This window comes from Podarcis melisellensis (assembly GCF_964234715.1).
Source record: "Podarcis melisellensis genome assembly, chromosome: 2".
Lineage (NCBI taxonomy): Eukaryota > Metazoa > Chordata > Lepidosauria > Squamata > Lacertidae > Podarcis > Podarcis melisellensis.
The window spans coordinates 112,778,536-112,797,871 of NC_138529.1; the positions used below are offsets into that span (position 1 = coordinate 112,778,536).

General features: G+C 43.7%; 1 protein-coding gene across 1 annotated transcript; it reads right to left on the reverse strand.

Moving 5' to 3' along the window:
* Nucleotides 1-535: 535 nt before the first annotated feature.
* Nucleotides 536-15,496, reverse strand: LOC309364651 (uncharacterized protein). Its single transcript, XM_081902359.1, has 3 exons — nt 15,282-15,496; nt 12,779-12,965; nt 536-6,380 (listed from the first exon to the last, which is right to left on the reverse strand). The coding sequence occupies exons 2-3, from the start codon at nt 12,876-12,878 to the stop codon at nt 4,714-4,716; spliced, it is 1,767 nt and encodes a 588-aa protein (XP_081758485.1). The 5' UTR covers nt 12,879-12,965; nt 15,282-15,496; the 3' UTR covers nt 536-4,713.
* Between the last annotated feature and the right edge of the window lie 3,840 nt (nt 15,497-19,336).

Here is a 19,336-nt window from a genome sequence, read left to right on the forward strand (position 1 = left end):
AATATGGTTTAAATTCTAATTTTTGAAGTCTATGGTCTTGAAGGTAAGATAAAGTTAAAGACAATAATGGTAAATTGAGAAAGATTGCTAAGATAAATTATTTAAATAAAAATTGAGAAGTATGGGAAGAATTTGCTGAAATAATGAACAAATTAGAATACAAAAAGGGAGGTGTGAGGAGGTCTAAGACACAAGCTAATGAGATGATGCAATTTGAATCTATACCTTTTTTGTTTTTTCTGTTTTCTCTTTTTTCTTCTGTTATTTTGTTGATGTTTTTATTTTTTTGTATTTTTGAAAATTTGAATAAATATTACTTTTAATAAATTAAAATAAAATAAAAGAAAGAAAGAGGTGGATTTGCCCTGCCAGACCTTAAGCTTTATTATGAATCAGCCGCATTTTGTTGGCTGAGAGAATGGCTGCTTCTTGAAAACACTGACATTCTGGACTTAGAAGGTTTTAATAATGTATTTGGGTGGCATGCATATTTGTGGTATGATAAGGTCAAAGCACATAAAGCGTTTAAAAACCATATTGTTAGGAAAGCACTGTTTAATGTCTGGATAAGATATAAGGACTTGCCTGAAAACAAAACTCCAAGGTGGCTGTCACCAATGGAAGCGAAGGCTCAGAAAAAGCTCAATATGGAGGCCAAATGACCGAAATATTGGGAAATTTTGGAACAAGAGGGAGATAGATTAAAACTGCAGAGTTTTGAAAAACTAAAAAACAAAGTGCGAGATTGGCTTCATTATTACCAAATAATGGAGGCTTACAATTTGGACAAGAAAATTAGCTTCCAGGTGGAAAAATCAAAATTGGAAACAGAACTGTTAGATCCCAAAATTAAGAACTTGTCAAGAATGTATAACTTGCTGTTGAAATGGAACACTCAGGATGAAACGGTGAAATCTGCTATGATTAAATGGGCACAAGATGTTGGACACAACATTATGATGGCTGACTGGGAACCGTTATGGACCACAGGTATGAAATTTACGGCATGTAATGCCTTAAGAGAGACCTTTGTTGGCAAGGTGATGTCTCTACTTCTCAAGATGCTGTCTAGGCCTGTCATTGCCCTTCTCCCAAGAAGCAGGCGTCTTTTAATTTCGTGGCTGCTGTCACCATCTGCAGTGATCATTGAGCCCAAGAAAGTAAAATCTCTCACTGCCTCCATTTCTTCCCCTTTTATTTGCCAGGAGGTGATGGGACCAGTGGCCATGATCTTCGTTTTTTTGATGTTGAGCTTCAGACCATATTTTGCGCTCTCCTCTTTCACCCTCATTAAAAGGTTCTTTAATTCCTCCTCACTTTCTGCCATCAAGGTTGTGTCATCTGCATATCTGAGGTTGTTGATATTACTTCCGGCAATCTTAATTCCGGCTAGAGATTCATCCAGCCCAGCCTTTCGCATGATAAATTCTGCATATAAGTTACCGTATTTTTCGCTCTATAACACGCACCTGACCATAACACGCACATCGTTTTTAGAGGAGGAAAACAAGGGGAAAAATTCTGAATGAAACAGTGGATGCATCATTTTTGTGCTTCATGCTGTGGCCACAGACATGTGATCTGATGGTGAATTTGGGGTAGCTCAATGCAAAGATCCTGAGGATCCATGTAGATCCATGCTTTTTAACCACATTTTTGCACCATTGCAGCCCCAGGCAACAGTGGGTGTGTGATTTTTGGGGGGCAGGCTGCTATGTGATCTGATGGTGAATTTGGGGTGGCCCAATGCAAAGATCCTGAGGATCCATGTGGATCCATGCTTTGTAACTACATTTTAAGTGGGGAGTGAAGGAAAAACACAGAAGGGACAAGAGAGTAGTGTGCAGAGAAGCAGCTGGCTAAGAAAGCAGGAGAGGGATTTAACGGGAGGGAGGAAAGAAAGGCAAAAGTTTCCCCAAACCGAAGCCAGCTCTCTCTCTCCTCCTGCATGTTTTCTGGCTGCCTGCGAGGAGCACGGAGAGGAATTAGAAGGAAAGACCTCTGCTTGCCTGGAGGGGAGGGGATTTGCCTGCTCTTTGTTCCGTTTGAGCAAACACAGCAATGAAGCAGAGGAGGGTGGGCAGTAAGACCCTGAGGCAGAATGCAGGAAAGCAACCCCTTCCTCTTTTCAGGTTTCCCTCTCCGACACAACGAACGATTGATTTTTGCTGATTTTTGTTCCTGTGCTCCCCTAATCGGCTCCAGGGACCCCCCACATTCGCTCCATAACACGCACAGACATTTCCCCTTCCTTTTTAGGAGAAAAAATCTGCGTGTAATACAGAGAAAAATACGGTAAATAAGCAGGGAGACAAAATACAGCCTTGTCGTACTCCTTTCCCAATTTTGGACCAATCAGTTGTTCCATATCCAGTTCTAACTGTAGCTTCTTGTCCCACATAGAGATTTCTCAGGAGACAGATGAGGTGATCTGGCACTCCCATTTCTTTAAGAACTTGCCATAGTTTGCTGTGGTCGACACAGTCAAAGGCTTTTGCATAGTCAATGAAGCAGAAGTAGATGTCTTTCTGGAACTCTCTAGCTTTCTCCATAATCCAGCGCATGTTTGCAATTTGGTCTCTGGTTCCTCTGCCTCTTCTAAATCCAGCTTGCACTTCTGGGAGTTCTCGGTCCACACACTGCTTGAGCCTTCCTTGTAGAATTTTAAGCATAACCTTGCTAGCATGTGAAATGAGTGCAATTGTGCGGTAGTTGGAGCATTCTTTGGCACTGCCCTTCTTTGGGATTGGGATGGAGACTGATCTTCTCCAATCTTCTGGCCACTGCTGAGTTTTCCAAACTTGCTGGCATATTGAGTGTAGCACCTTAACAGCATCATCTTTTAAAATTTTAAATAGTTCAGCTGGAATACCATCACTTCCACTGGCCTTGTTATTTGCAGTGCTTTCTAAGGCCCATTTGACTTCACTTTCCAGGATGTCTGGCTCAAGGTCAGCAACCACACTACCTGGGCTATACGGGACATCCATTTCTTTCTGGTATAATTCCTCTGTGTATTCTTGCCACCTCTTCTTGATGTCTTCTGCTTCTGTTAGGTCCTTTCCACTTTTGTCCTTTATTATGGAAATGTTTGTACGAAATGTTCCTTTCATATCTCCAATTTTCTTGAACAGATCTCTGGTTCTTCCCATTCTATTGTTTTCCTATATTTCTTTGCATTGCTCGTTTAAGAAGGTCTTCTTGTCTCTCCTTGCTATTCTTTGGAAATCTGCATTCAATTTCCTGTATCTTTCACCATCTCCCTCGCATTTTGCTTGCCTTCTCTCCCCTGCTATTTCTAAGGCCTCATTGGACAGCCACTTTGATTTCTTGCATTTCCTTTTCATTGGGATGGTTTTCGTTGCTGCCTCCTGTATAATGTTATGAGCCTCCATTCATAGTTTTTCAGGCACTGTCCACCAGATCTAAATCCTTAAACCTGTTCCTCACTTCTACTATGTATTCATAAGGGATTTGACTTAGATTGTATCTTACCGGCCCAGTGGTTTTTCCTACTTTCTTCAGTTTAAGCTTGAATTTTGCTATAAGAAGCTGTTGATCTGAGCCACAGTCAGCTCCAGGTCTTGTTTTTGCTGACTGTATAGAACTTCTCCATCTTTGGCTGCAGAGAATATAATCAATCTGATTTCGATGCTGCCCATCTGGTGATGTCCATGTGTAGAGTCGTCTCTTGTGTTGTTGGAAAAGCGTGTTTGTGATGACCAGCTTGTTCTCTTGATAGAACTCTATTAGCCTTTGCCCTGCTTCGTTTTGATCTCCAAGGCCAAACTTGCCAGTTGTTCCTTTTATCTCTTGACTCCCTACTTTAGCATTCCAATCCCCTATGATGAGAAGAACATCCTTCTTTGGTGTCACTTCTATAAGGTGTTGTAAGTCTTCATAGAATTGGTCAATTTCAGTTTCTTCAGCACCAGTAGTTGGTGCATAAACTTGGATTACTGTGATGTTAAAAGGTCTGCCTTGAATTCGTATCGAGATCATTCTATCATTTTTGATACAGTACAGCCTTCGCCACTCTTTTGTTGACTATGAGGGCCACTCCATTTCTTTTACGGGTTTCTTGCCCACAGTAGTAGATATGATGGTCATCCGAACTGAATTTACCCATTCCCGTCCTTTTTAGTTCACTGATGCCCAGGATGTCAATATTTATTCTTGCCATCTCACTTTTGACCACCTCCAACTTACCCAGGTTCATGGTTCTTACATTCCAGGTTCCTATGCAATATTTTTCTTTACAGCATTGGACTTTCCTTTCGCTTCCAGGCATATCCTGGAAGAATGTAAAATTACAGTATATTAAGATAAATTATTAGGATAAAAACAAAGATGGAAAGGATTTGCTGAAATATCTAACTGAACTAGAATACAAAAAAGGGAGGTGTGAGGAGGTCAAGGAAACAAGCAAATGAAAGATAAGTAATGGGAAGGTTTGATTTGTTTTTTTCTTTTTTCTTTTGTTTTTTTTCTTTTTTCTTCTGTTTGTTTTTACTTGTTGTGATGTATTGTCTTGTTTTTTGCTTAATTTGGTGTTTTCTCTTTTTTCCTTTTGTAACCTTTAAAACTTTAATAAATATTATTTTTTAAAAAATAGTTGGTGTATTCTAAGTGCTCTACTGCAGCTGAGCTTGGTGTCTTATAAGGTGTTGATATGGACTGAAGCTTTCCACATTCTTTCCACATTCAGTACATTTAAATGGTTTCTCCTGTGTGAGTTCGTTGGTGTCTTCTAAGTGCTTTGTTTCGACTGAAACACTTTCCACATTCAATACATTTAAATGGTTTCTCCCCCGTGTGAGTTAGTTGGTGTCTTCTAAGGTGTTCACTTCTACTGAAGCTCTTTCCACATTCAATACATTTAAATGGTTTCTCCCCAATGTGAGTTTGTTGGTGCATTCTAAGTGTTTCATATCGACTGAAGATCTTTCCACATTCAATACATTTAAATGGTTTCTCCCCAATGTGAGTTCGTTGGTGCATTCTAAGTGTTTCATATCGACTGAAGCACTTTCCACATTCAATGCATTTAAATGGTTTCTCCCCCGTGTGAGTAAGTTGGTGTATTCTAAGTGCTCCGTTTTGACTGAAGCTCTTTCCACATTCAATACATTCAAATGGTTTCTCCCCCGTGTGAGTTTTTTGGTGTTTTCTAAGTGCTCTGTTTTGACTGAAGCTATTTCCACATTCAATACATTTAAATGGTTTCTCCCCTGTGTGAGTTCGTTGGTGTATTCTAAGTGCTCCGTTTTGACTGAAGCTCTTTCCACATTCAATACATTTAAATGGTTTCTCCCCCGTGTGAGTTTTTTGGTGTCTTCTAAGTGTTCCACTTAAACTGAAGCTCTTTCCACATTCAATACATGCAAATGGTTTCTCCCCTGTGTGAGTTCGTTGGTGTATTCTAAGTGCTCCGTTTTGACTGAAGCTCTTTCCACATTCAATACATTGAAATGGTTTCTCCCCCGTGTGAGTTTGTTGGTGTCTTCTAAGTGCTCCACTTTTAATGAAGCTCTTTCCACATTCAATACATTCAAATGATTTCTCCCCCGTGTGAGTTTTTTGGTGTTTTCTAAGGTTTCCACTTTCACTGAAGCTCTTTCCACATTCAATACATTGAAATGGTTTCTCCCCTGTGTGAGTTCGTTGGTGCATTCTAAGTGCTTCATATCGACTGAAGATCTTTCCACATTCAATACATTTAAATGGTTTCTCCCCAATGTGAGTTCGTTGGTGCATTCTAAGTGTGTCATATCGACTGAAACACTTTCCACATTCAATGCATTTAAATGGTTTCTCCCCCGTGTGAGTTAGTTGGTGTATTCTAAGTGCTCCGTTTTGGCTGAAGCTCTTTCCACATTCAATACATTCAAATGGTTTCTCCCCCGTGTGAGTTCGTTGGTGTTTTCTAAGTGTTCCACTTTCACTGAAGCTCTTTCCACATTCAATACATGCAAATGGTTTCTCCCCTGTGTGAGTTCGTTGGTGTATTCTAAGTGCTCCGTTTTGACTGAAGCTCTTTCCACATTCAATACATTGAAATGGTTTCTCCCCCGTGTGAGTTTGTTGGTGTCTTCTAAGTGCTCCGTTTTGACTGAAGCTCTTTCCACATTCAATACATTGAAATGGTTTCTCCCCCGTGTGAGTTTGTTGGTGTCTTCTAAGTGCTCCGTTTTGACTGAAGCTCTTTCCACATTCAATACATTTAAATGGTTTCTCCCCTGTATGAGTTTGTTGATGTGTCCTCAGTCTTCCACTGTGACTAAAGCACATCCCACACTCCAGGCATTTAAACTGTTTCTTTGTTCTTCCCAATGATTTCACAGATGACTCCATAGAATTCTGGCCATCATCTTCCTCACCTGTTTGGGAGTGGGGGGGGGCGGGGAGAATCCTGTTAAGACTTTCAAGAAAGACAAGAAAGGAACTAAAAACACGTCAATCCCAATATGCACTGTCTCTTATTTTAACAGTCTCCATTCTCCACTGTCCTCTCTTACGTTCCAAACTTCTAGGAATGTAGATGAGATAATGGCAAGAATTAGACATGATCACTCCATTCACTTAATAAAATGCATTTATGTTATAATTTATGGTGGAACTGGCTTCTTAGACACATCTCTGTACAGTGGTACCTCGGGTTAAGTACTTAATTCGTTCTGGAGGTCCGTACTTAACCTGAAACTGTTCTAAAGCTGAAGCAGCACTTTAGCTAATGGGGCCTTCACCGCCGGAGAACGATTTCTGTTCTCATCCTGAAGCAAAGTTCTTAACCTGAAGCACTATTTCTGGGTGAGCAGAGTCTGTAACCTGAAGCATATGTAACCTGAAGCGTATGTAACCCGAGGTACCACAGTATTTCTCTTTTTCCAGGGAGGAAATGATCACAGGCTTGAATAGCAGTCTCTCCTATGACTAAGAAGTAAAACTTTTGTGTTACTATGCCACATGTAACTGTAAAAATATTGCAATATATTAGAACAGGCATCCCCAAACTTGGCCCTCCAGATGTTTTGGGACTACAATTCCCATCATCCCTGACCACTGATCCTGTTAGCTAAGGACATTGGGAGTTGTAGTCCCAAAACATCTGGAGGGCCAAGTTTGGGGATGCCTGTATTATAACATAAGAAGAGCCTGTTCGATTGGGCAAAGGCCCACCTAGTCCAGCATCCTGTTCTCACAGTGGTCAACTAAATGCCTGCGGCAAACCAGCAAGCAGGATTTGAGTACAAGAGCCCCATGCCTTCCTGTGCTTTCAGTCTAATCCTCTTTTTCAAGCTATCCAAGTTGTTGGCCATCACTCCTGTAGGATGGAAGTCCATAGAAATCCATTTAGACTATTGCTCATATCTTGGGCAATAGAATAAAAGGTGTTTTAGCAGAAAAAATTCATCACAAGCAGGCCTGCTTTCTACCAGGACGTCAGATGAAGGAGAATATTAGGAATAGAATTGATATTATTGAATATTTGAAAGTAAGAAATGAGAAAAAAGTGGCCTTAATGTTTATAGATGCTGAAAAGGCTTTTGATAATGTTTCATGGGCTTTTATGAAAAATATAAAAGAAAAAATGAATTATGGGGAAGCAATTTATTTTTACCAACAGTCTATGCTGATTGTTAATAAGGTTATAACAGAAAAGTGTAAAATAATGAAGGGGACAAGACAAGGATACCCTATCACCATTATTATTTATTTTGGTATTAGAGGCCCTGGCGAGAGAGAAAAAGTGGAGAAATTAATTACAGGAATAACAGTAGAAAATAAAGCATATAAATTAAAAGCTTTTACAGTAATTGTAATTATAGTGGATCCCAAAAATACTCCACCGAAGGTGGTAGAAAAGATACAGGACTTCGGGCAGGCCGGAGGCTTTAAACTAAACAAGAATAAGACTAAGTTTTTGGTAAAAAACACAATGGAGGAAGATCAAAAGGAATTACAACAGAAAACAGAGTTAGTTATACATAACAAAGTCAAATACTGAGGTATTTGTTTGACAACTAAGAATATTAATATTTTTAAAGACAATTACAAGAATGAGTGGAAAGAAATAAAAAGAGCTTTAGAGATATGGGGAAGAATGAATTTATCATTTTGGGGAAGAATATAAGTAATAAAAATGAATGTATTGCCAAAAATGTTATTTTTATTCCAATCAGTCCTGGCAATAGGCAACGCAGGATGCTTTGAAAAATGGCAAGAAGATATATCTAGGTTTATCTGACAAGGGACGAAATCAAGTATAAAAAATAAATTATTAACAGATGTAAGAGAGAGAGAGGAGGTTTCGCCCTGCTGGATTTGAAACTTGTCAGGGAACTGCCATTGGAGCTAGAGGCGGAGGCAAGGCTCCCAAGCGATGCTGGAGAAGGGCCCAGCAGGGAGAGAGGCAGCTCATCGGCTGGGGAAGGAAATCAGCATAACACCAGGGATAAAGGGGGGCAGATGGGGGAATCGGCGAGGGGGCTCCAGGACTCCTTGCCAGAGACCAGCGGGGAGAGAACAGGTCCTCCGCTGCCCACACCCACCCTGCGCAGAAGACTTCCGTGCAGGGAGAGTAGGCGGAGACTTGGCGTCAAAGAACTTCTTTGCTGGAAGAGGTTCAAGAAACGCCCACTGACGGATTCTGCGAGCGACTGAAACAGCCACGAAGTGAAGGGCTGTCCAGACAGAAAAGGTTTAACCAGGCAACCTAGCCAGGAGTGGCGGCAACTTACGCACGAGAAACCCCTATAACCATTACAAAACTTTATTATGAAGCATCCTATATCTGCTAGAACCGGGAATGGAAAACACAGATACTGTATTTTAGATCTGGAAGAACACAAATAATGGATAGCATGCATATTTATGGTAGGAAAAGGCCAAGGTTTTTAGAGCTTTTAAGAATCATATAGTAAGAAAACCAATTTGTAGGGTACGGGAGAAGTATAAAAATTTGCTTGAGTAAAAAACACACTGGTAGCTTTCCCCCTTGGAAGTAATATCTCTGAAAAAAAATGAATATGAGAAGTAATCGGGTGACTTATAGAGAGCTGTTAACTGAAGTTGAAAACCAACTGAAATTAAAATATTTTGAAGAGATAAGGGAAGCTTTAACTGACTGGTTACAGTACCATCAACTAAACGATATCTTTAAGATAGACAAAAAGAAAGGTTTTAGTTAAGAGACATCACATTTCAAAAAAAACTCTTAGGAAGTAACATAAAAAGATCTGTCTAAAATGTGTAACTTGCTCCTAGAATGGCATACAAAGGATGAACAGGTCAAATCAGTTATGACGAAATGGGAAAGGGACTTAGGACATAACATACAAATGGCAGATTGGGAGAGGCTTTGGAAAACAGATCTGAAATTCACAGCTTGCTGTACATTGAAAGAAAACTACATGAAAATGATGTACTGGTGGTATTTGACTCCTAGTAAGTTATCTAAAACGTATAGAGAAAGTTCAAATATCTGAGGGAAGTGTAAAGAGGAAGTGGGTACCGTTTGCTATATGTGGTGGTCATGTAAGATAACAGTATCATTTTGGGAAATGGTATATAATGAAAAAGTAGAGACATCACCTTGCCAACAAAGGTCCATACAGTAAAAGCTATGGTTTTCCCAGTAGTGATGTATGGAAGTGAAAGCTGGACCATAAAGAAAGCTGATCGCCGAATAATTGATGCTTTTGAATTATGGTGCTGGAGGAGACTCTTGAGAGTCCCATGGACTGCAAGGAGATCAAACCTCTCCATTTTTAAGGAAATCAGCCCTGAGCGCTCACTGGAAGGACAGATCCTGAAGCTGAGGCTCCAATACTTTGGCTACCTCATGAGAAGAGAAGACTCCCTGGAAAAGACCCTAATGTTGGGTAAGATGGAGGGCACAAGGAGAAGGGGACGACAGAGGACGAGATGGTTGGATAGTGTTCGCGAAACTACCAGCATGAGTTTGACGAGTCCAAACTGCTGGACTCTGCCAAAATGGCAAAATTAGCCATGAGATTCAGGAATCAAGAAAACAAGGACTTTAAAAAAGAATGGGGAAAATTTATAATTTACCAATGAGATTACTGCACGCAAATCAAAACATTAGCTGGACTTTAGGAATCACTTGTAAATAAGTTTATGGACACTTTAGATAAATGAGAACTGTGGAGAATGTATCTATACAGTGGTACCTCATGTTACGTAACCCTCTGGTATTTTTCCGGGTTCCGCCACTCGCACGCGTAGAAGCACTCTATTGTGCCGCGTGCGTGTGCAGAAGCGGTCCTCCGGTTTGCAAAAACCTCGGGATTCGTCTGGAGCTGCAGAACGGATCCCGTTTACAGCCGGAGAATACCACTGTATGTAGTTTTGGAAAAATTAACGTATTTTTCGCTCCAGAGGACGCACTTTTTTCCTTCTAAAAAGAAAGGGGAAATGCCTGTGCGTCTTATGGAGTGAATGCACTGGACCGGAGCCATGGCTCCCGTCAGTCAAGCAAAGCGGGATCCGCTTACAGGGCTTCTGTCCCGCTTTGCGCAGCTCTAGCTTTGCTTGCTTTACAGCGAGCCTCAGCTAGCAAAGGTCCGCGTGCTCCCTAAATGGAGCAATGAGGCTGCAGAGGGACAGCAGGGCACAAGAGGTGTTGGATCGGGGAGGATAAAATTTAAGCAACCAGAAGCAAAAAAACCCCAACCTCGAGCTCTGAGCCACGAGCGAAGTGAAAAGTAAAAAAAGGCTGGGGAGGGCAGGGGAGCGGGAGCATGCTTTTTACTTCTGCAGCTTGTTTTCAAGCAGGATAGATTTGAGCATTTTGTGGGTCCCAGTGCCCCTAATCCTTTTTTATTCTCCATTCTATTGCTGCCAGGGGCTGCTTATTACTCAGACTGAACCTGATACCAGTAGCCACGTGTACAAACACCGTAGAAGGCTGCAAGGAGGAGCGCTTTTACACAGCTAATGGCAAATCCCCTGCAATCCAAGTCCTGATCACTTGCTCAAATCTATCCTGCCTCAAAACAAGCAACGGAAGGAAGAGGCTGCAAACTGTTAAATGGAAAAAAAAAACCCAGGCACAGGGCAAATACCTTGAGTAAAATAGTAAAGGGAGGCAGGTGCTTCAAAGCCAGAAGGCACTTTTAAAAGTGGTGCGTAGCCAGCAGAAGGTTCGCCCGCTCCCTAAACGGAGCAATGAGGCTGCAGATGGACGGCAGGACACAGGAGGGGAAGGATCGGGAAGGATAAAATTTAAGCAACCAGCAGCAAAAAACACCCCAAACTCGAGCTCTGAGCCACAAGCGCAGTGAAAATCTGGAGGTAAAAAAGGAAGGCTGCTGGGGCTGGAGGGCAGAGGCTGAGGGAGAGGGGGAAATTACGCAAATCCGCCGCATCTCAGCTGATCCACTGGCTCCTTGAGCCTGCACACTAAACAAACAAACAGTTCCTGTCCCTCGTAGTCTCACTCTGATATACTAGTAGTTTATTAAATAGTTCAGTACAACATTTGATTCAGAATATTTTTTCCCTGTTTTCCCCCTCTGAAAACTAGGAGCGTCTTAAGGTCCGGAGCAAAAAACACAGTAAAATAAGGACCCATGAAAGGAATAGAGTGAAGTCATGTGATTCAGAGAATCTCATGAAATGATTATATAAATGTCTTTAATATAAACTTGAATTTGTAAAAACCAATAAAAATATTTCAAAAAAAGGGAAGTCCATAGATTGACTATGCTTCTGTTGATTCATCATTTGCAAACCCAAAAATAGGTGTTCCTGTTTTTGAAGTTTGCCCCGGAAACCGAACGTGCTCCTGAGCTTCCATTTTTACTGTTGCGCAGCAAATTTAAGTGCCCCCCATCCTAATTGAGGCTTTTTTTCATTCTGTTTTACCCTTGAGCAGCTAATTTAAGTCGTCTCCATCGTAATCAAGGCTTTTTCATCCCATTTGTTCCCTTGCACAGCTAATTTATGCTCCTCCCCCCCCATCAATATTAAAGCTGTTTCTGGTTGCAGTGTTCTGAGGTGACATTTGGTGCTTTAGTTTTTTCCTATTTTTTGCGTTTTTGTTTGTGTGGCTTTTTCATTCTTGACTGTGGCTTGTTTTTTTGTTTTAATTTTAATTTCTATCATCTAAAATACTGTCTTATTTATTTTATGGTACAGAACATTGTTTATTGCTTTCATTTTATGCTCCTTGGTTTTGGAACGCTTTAATTTTGGAAGACTTCCAGAACCGATTATGTTTGAGTACCATAATGGTACCAGTGGTTCCAAAACCACGATGGGAAAGCACGCCTTGGTTTTGGAACACTTTGGTTTTGGAAGACTTCCGGAACCGATTATGTTTGAGAACCAAGGTACCACTGTACATCCTAAGATTTAAAATCCTGGAGGAAGAAATCTGCCCCCACTACAGTGGTACCTCTGGTTACATACTCAATTCATTCCAGAGGTCCGTTCTTAACCTGAAGCACCACTTTAGCTAATGGGGCCTCCCGCTGCTACCACGCGTTTTGTGTTCTCATCCTGAAGCAAAGTTCTTAACCAGAGGTACTATTTTTGGGTTAGCGGAGTCTGTAACCTGAAGCGTATGTAACCCAAGGTACCACTGTACTTTATGAAAGGGATTCAAGAAACAAAGAGCTGCTTTGGAGAAGGCCTCACCCCTTCCTTCTTCCTGTCAGGAACTTCCTTCCATTTGTCTCCTCTCCATCTTTTCCTCTTTCTCCCTCCACCATCCATCTATCCCTCTCCCCATCTCCTCTCCCCTGGAACTCACCAGATTTCTCCAAGGGTCCTGGGAGGGAATGTTCAGAGGTTGTGGGGAGGGATGCGGGAGACAGCCTGACCAGGTCAACTGTCCATCTTCCTCCTTCCATCCTGGTCAGGCTTGCAGGTTCAGTCTCAGCTAGGTTTGCAGGTTCAGCTTCCTGAGGAGCGCAGAAGCCAGAGCAAGTTGCAGCTGCCTGGGAGGGAGGGAGGGAGGGAGGGAGGGAAGAAGAATCCAAGGGAGTCTGAGAGCCCCTGCAGGGATTCTCCTGCCCAAGACATTCTGCTGCCCCTGGAGAAGCCCCAACTGGGCACCCCCTTCCCAAGAGCCCCCACCCATTTTCAAACACCTTTGGCAATTCCTTTCATCACCCCCACTTCCTTTTTTATTTTGTTTATTCAATCTTTATTGGTTTAAAATCAACACACAACAACGAAAGCTTATAAAAAGGAAACAAAAGAAAAAAGCACAATGCATCTCTTACAAGAAATAGAATACATCACGAATGCACAAAATTATTCCAGCCATCAATTTCCGACTTCCTTGATATAGCTTATTTATTTTCTTAATTAGGTAAAGATACCCCTGGCCATTAGGTCCAGTCACGGATGACTCTGGGGTTGCGGCGCTCATCTCACTTTACTGGCCGAGGGAGCCGGCGTTTGTCCGCACTCAGCTTCTCGGTCATGTGGCCAGCATGACTAAGCCACTTCTGGCGAACCAGAGCAGTGCATGGAAACGCCATTTACCCTCCTGCCAGAGCGGTACCTATTTATCTACTTGCACTTCTGATGTGCTTTCGAACTGCTAGGTTGGCAATTTTCTTAATTACTTGCCTCTATTTTTCAATAAACTTTATATTTGTTAAATCTTGTCTGAATTCTTTCTACCTTATTCAATTATAAGAGTTATTTGAAGCATTTTTAAGTTTTTATAAGGGGACACTGTTCTTTTAAATATTGTCTATAGAGCTCCCATTCCCTTTTAAACTTTTGGGTCGATCGATTTCTTATCTTTTCCATCATCTGTGCTACTTCTATATATTGAAGGATTTTTTCTTGCCACTCCTCTTCTGATGGAATTTTATCTCCTTTGTATCCCTTGGCAATCAGCATCCCCACAGCAGTTGTTGCATACAAAAAGACCCCTTCCCAGGAGCCCCCACCCATTTTCAAGCACCTTTGGCAATTTCTTTCACCTGCCTGTCCCGCCTCCCTTCCTAAGGCTGGCATGTATGTACGTTGGTGGCCTGAGAGTAGATCCCTTGGAACTTAAGAGTTAATCTGCAAATGACTGCTCTGAACACATAGGTGGCCCTTGCATGGAGAAGAAGGAAGCCCCTTGCTTGCATCAGGACCCCCTGGGAGAGGCGGGGGATCCGCCCACTGCTCCCTCTGCCCTCGCTGCCGCCTCCTCTGCCCTCCTGCCCTGCAAACACCCTTTGCTCTTGTTGCTCAGGGGAAAGAGGCAGGAAGAGCCTTCAAACCCATCCCTTTCCTCCTCTGCTGCCCAGTGAGAGGGGAAGGAGCGGCAGCGCCTGGTTCACTTCATGGTTTACTGGGATGTGAATGAACACGTCCTCTGCCTTCCATGCGGTGGGAGTGGGGGGGGGTTAAAAGTGGTGAGGAGACCCCCCCCCAGTCCTTTTGGGAAACAGGAGCTTTGGTCAGGAGTAAACAACTTACATGGCAAGTTCTTCCCAATGAACTCCTAGAAGACACCATACACGTTTACACCACGAGATTCCTTAAAGAGGGCATTTCTTTAAAGGCCATTTCTACAAAATGGAAGTCTTCTGCTGGCAGCCCTATGTAGGAAAGTTTTCGATGTTTTAAATTTTGGGGTGTTTTTGTTGGAAGCCGCCCAGAGTGGCTGAGGCAACACAGTCAAATGGGCAGGGGGCAAGTAATGAATAATTATTATTATTATTATTATTATTATTATTATTATTATTACTATTCCTACCTAAGCCCATCCTGTTATGCATGCTGATCAGAGACTTTGTCCCAACCCCCCCTCCTTGAACGGAAGAGGGCTTCCTATTTTTACAGCTATTCTTCACATTTCTATACTGCCCTTCCTCCAAGGATCACAGGGGAGCATACAAGAGAAAAGCAGAGATGCATAGCAGAGTAAGAAATAAAAACACCCCCCCAACTCAGTTGTGAAGTCCATAGATGAGCCAAACGCCTGGGAGAAGAGCAAGGCTTTCCCCTGTTGCCTAAAGATAAGGCCCTCCTCCGAGGGGTCTTCTGCTGGGGTAAAGATATTAAATTTAAATTAATACTATTAAGGTGATCCTGGCCAGCAATTCCCACCCCTCTCCCCTTTCCCGCCTCCTTCCCTGCAACTCCCTTTGCACCAGATCCCTGCAGGAGGAAGCTTCTCCCCCCCTTCCAGGCCCCCTTTAAGAAAAGAGCTCCCTTCCCTTCCCCCCCGTCCGGGGGCTTCTCATCCTGGACCCCCTCGCAAAGCCCCTTCCCTCCTTCCCCGCCATTGGCTTTGCACTCACCCGAAATCCCGGGCAGCGGGGGCGGGAATGGGAGCCCCCGCGCGAGAGGCAGGGAGTGAGGGCGCTTAATTAGGAGCCTTGATTAGGAAGAAGCCCCCTCCTCCGCCTCCGCAGGACCCAGCCCTGCTTCCCGCCTCCTCCCCTCCCTCCTTTCCAAGCCCCAATTTTGTCTCTGCTGGTGAAGCCGGAAGTGGGGGCAACTCTGAGGAGGAAGGAGAAGTCTCAGCCTCTTGTCTGTTATTTGATAATGGGGGAAGGAAAACCTTGTAGCACCCAACCAATGGGAAGACGAGGGAGGGAACGTGTGCATCGGGAATATAAACTCATACTTTACCGCAGCTGGACTGTGCCTGCTTTGGAGCCCCGCTTTTGCAAGATAAGGGACATGGCTGATGCTGTGGGTTAAACCTCAGAGCCTAGGGCTTGCTGATCAGAAGGTTGGCAGTTCAAATCCCTGCAATGGGGTGAGCTCCTGTGCTCTGTCTCTGCTCCTGCCAACTTAGCAGTTCGAAAGCACATCAAACTGCAAGTAGATAAAGAGGAACCTGTTGTAGACAAAATCTGCCCTCATTCCCTTATGGGGGACACAAGAGCCTTTATAGACTCCTTTGCAGGTTCTCCATCAGTAGGAGAAAATAACAGAGGCCAACCAGAGAATATTGAGAAGCAAACAGCTAGTAAGCCTGATCTTTATTAAACTGTTGCAACAGGGTGCTCCCCTCACATGCAGGAGGATGGAGGAGGACCCAGAACAAAGGTGTGCCTGCCCTTATATAGACCTTTTAAATTCCCTGCCTTGATCCTGGATGGAGAACTTGACTTGGCATGTGTAACACAGACTTGGTAGGATGAAGCAGATGGACCTATCCTTGCCGCTGCTTGTCCACCAGGTTCTCTTCTCAACCCAGTCATGTGGGCGAGCGGGTGGGTTGCAGTGATTTTTAGGAAATCATTAATTTCCACCAGGCATCCTATTGGGAAGACCCAGTTCTCTGAGTGCATGTTCTTGAAGTTGGACAATAGGGGCAGTACAGGATTCCTTTTGGTGTACCGATCTCCCCACTGCACCAAGGATTCCCTGCCCAAGCTGCTTCAGGTTGTGGCAGATGTTCTCCTGGAGACATCTAGTTTGGTTATCCTGGGGGATTTTAACATTCACGCCGACACAACCTTACAAGGTGCCGATTGGGACTTTGTGGAAAGCATGGCCTCCAGGGAGCTGTCCCTGAATAGGTTTGGCCCAACTCAGTGTCGTGGACATTCCTTAGACCTGGTGTTCACCTCTATGGATGTTGGTGACCTGACACTAAGTAAAAGTGAAACTAAAGAAGTACCATGGTCAGATCACTTCCTGGTGCAACTGGACTTCTCCACAGCCCTTCCCCTCTGCAGGGACGCGGGACCGATTTGGATGGTCCGCCCCTGCCACTTAATTTATCCAAATGGTTTCCAGAGAGTGGTAGGTGATGTTTTATCCCATGCTGATGGCCTTTCAGCTGATTCCATGGTGGCCCGTTGGAATGTGGAGTTAACCAGGACTATTGACTGTCTGGTTCTGAAGCGCCCTCTCTGATTGCATGGAGCCCGGACAGTCCCGTGGTTTTCCATGGATCTGAGGGCAATGAGACGGCTAGAGCACCAGTGGCAGAAACCTCATTCTGAATCTGACCGGACACGGGTTAGAGCTCAACGTCAAGCCTACCAAATGGCGATAGCAAAGCTGAATAAAACCGTCTTCACCCCCCCCCTTGCATCTGCAGAAAACAGCAGCAGGAGACTCTTTCAGGTGGTTTGCAATTTAATGCAACCATCTCTCCAATGGGGCCTGGTACGGGCACATGATCTCCTGCAATGATTTTGCAAAGTTTTTTTTCCAGATAAAGTCACTTAGATTCAGAGAGGCAGACTCCCCCGTGGGAGCAGTGTGATAGTTCAGAACTTAACTGGTTAAATGTTCTGGAGTGCGTCACCTGCTGACGTCAGGATTTGGAAGCAAGGAGGAGCTTGTTACTGTACTCCATCTTCTCTGTGTCGCTGAGGAAGAAGGACGTGTCTTGCTATGGCAGCAAGCAGTGACGGATTGTTTTGCTGAAATGCCGCAATAAATAGCTGTTTATGGACCCAAGTGAGTGCTGTGTTATCTTAAACTAAGTGACAGTTTTACACCGCTGTGTTTACTCTGCAAGGCGTGACCTGGGAGGAAGCCGGAGCGAAGCAGTAGTGGCGCAGTCTCTGAAGAAGTGTGCCGGACCCGCTGTAAAGGCTGATTGGCGATCGTAAAGCAATCAGCAAGGTCACGCATCAATCAATAAATTCCACAAGCAGGGCAGGGGCTGGTGAGTGCTAGAGTCCTGTCTAGTAAAGTTGCGTGGGATCAATTCCAATCTGCTACGTCCGAGGATGTGGACAGGCTGCTTGGACGAGTGAAACCAACCACCTGTCTCCTTGATTCTTGCCCATCCTGGCTCATAAATGCTACCCGGGAAGGGCTGGGCGATGGGCTCCGTGGGGTGGTGAATGCTTCTCTCTGTGAGGGAGCCTTCCCAGACACACTGAAAGAGGCAGTTACAGTGGTACCTCAGGTTAAGAACTTAATTCGTTCTGGAGGTCTGTTCTTAACGTGAAACTGTTCTTAACCTGAAGCACCACTTTAGCTAATTGGGCCTCCTGCTGCCGCTGTACGATTTCTGTTCTCATCCTGAAGCAAAGTTATTAACCCGAGGTAACATTCTATTTTTTATTTTTTAAAATAATATTTTATTGAGTTTTACAAAGAACAAAGAAAAAAGAAAAATTTAACAATCCAACATAAAAATCCACAGATGTTACAAAAAAAGAAAACACACGAAAAGAAAAAAGAAAATGAAAAACTTATCATAAAAAAACCTCACTTTCCGATTATAACCTTCAAAACCTTATTTTCCTTACTTCCACCCGCCTCCCGTTCTTGTATTCCATTTAATAATTAATTCAGCAGGATCATTCGTTATTCATTTTCATCCTTTAGCCCTCCCTTTGTACTCTTATTTAACTTGATCACTAGAACCCCTTCGTTTCATTTTCAATGTCCTCCATATTCAAAGGTTTTACAATGTTTTTGTAGATAGGCTTTGAACTTCTTCCAATCCTGTTCCACCTGCTCTTCTCCTTGATCTCGGATTCTGCCAGTCATTTCAGCCAGTTCCATATAGTCTATTACTTGCATCTGCCATTCTTCCACGGTGGGTAGACTTAACCCGAGGTAACATTCTATGGCAAGGTGATTGAGTGGGTGGTTGCTGAAGATGTGGACCATTTGGATCCCTTCCAGTTGGGATTCAGGCCTCATCATGGGACTGAAACAGACCTGGGCACGCCGGTCGATGATCTCCGGCGGGCTAGGGACAAAGGTGAGAGCTGTTTCCTACTTCTGCTGGATCTTTCAGAGGCTTTTGACACCATCGGCCATAACATCCTTCTGGTCCATCTAGAGGGGCTGGGAGCTAGAGGCATTGTTATACAGTGGTTCCGCTCCTTCCTCTTGGGCCGTGTTCATAAAGTGTTGTTGGGGGTTGAGTAGTGTTGGGGAATGAGTGTTCAGACCCCTGAGCTCTCACTTGCGGGGTGCCTCAGGGTTCCGTCTTCTCCCCATGCTTTTCAACATCTACATGAAGCCGCTGGGAGAGATCAGGGGGTTTGGGCTGGATGTTCATCAGTATGCGGATACCCAGCTCCACCTCTCTTTCAAATCAGAACCAGTGAAGATGGTGAAGGTCCTGTGTGAGTGTCTGGAGGCGGTTGGAGGATGGATGGCAGCTAACATATTAAAGTTGAATGCTGACAAGGCAGGTGTCCTGTTTTGGGGGGATAGGAGGCAGGCAGGTGTGGAGGACTCCCTGGTCCTGAATGGGGTAACTGTGCCCCTAAAGGACCAGGTGCGCAGACTGGGAGTCATTTGGGACTTGCAGCTGTCAATGGAAGCGCAGGTCAATTCTGTTTACCAGCTCCATCTGGTACGCAGGCTGAGACTCTATCTGCCCACAGACTGTCTTGCCAGACTAGTGCATGCTCCAGTT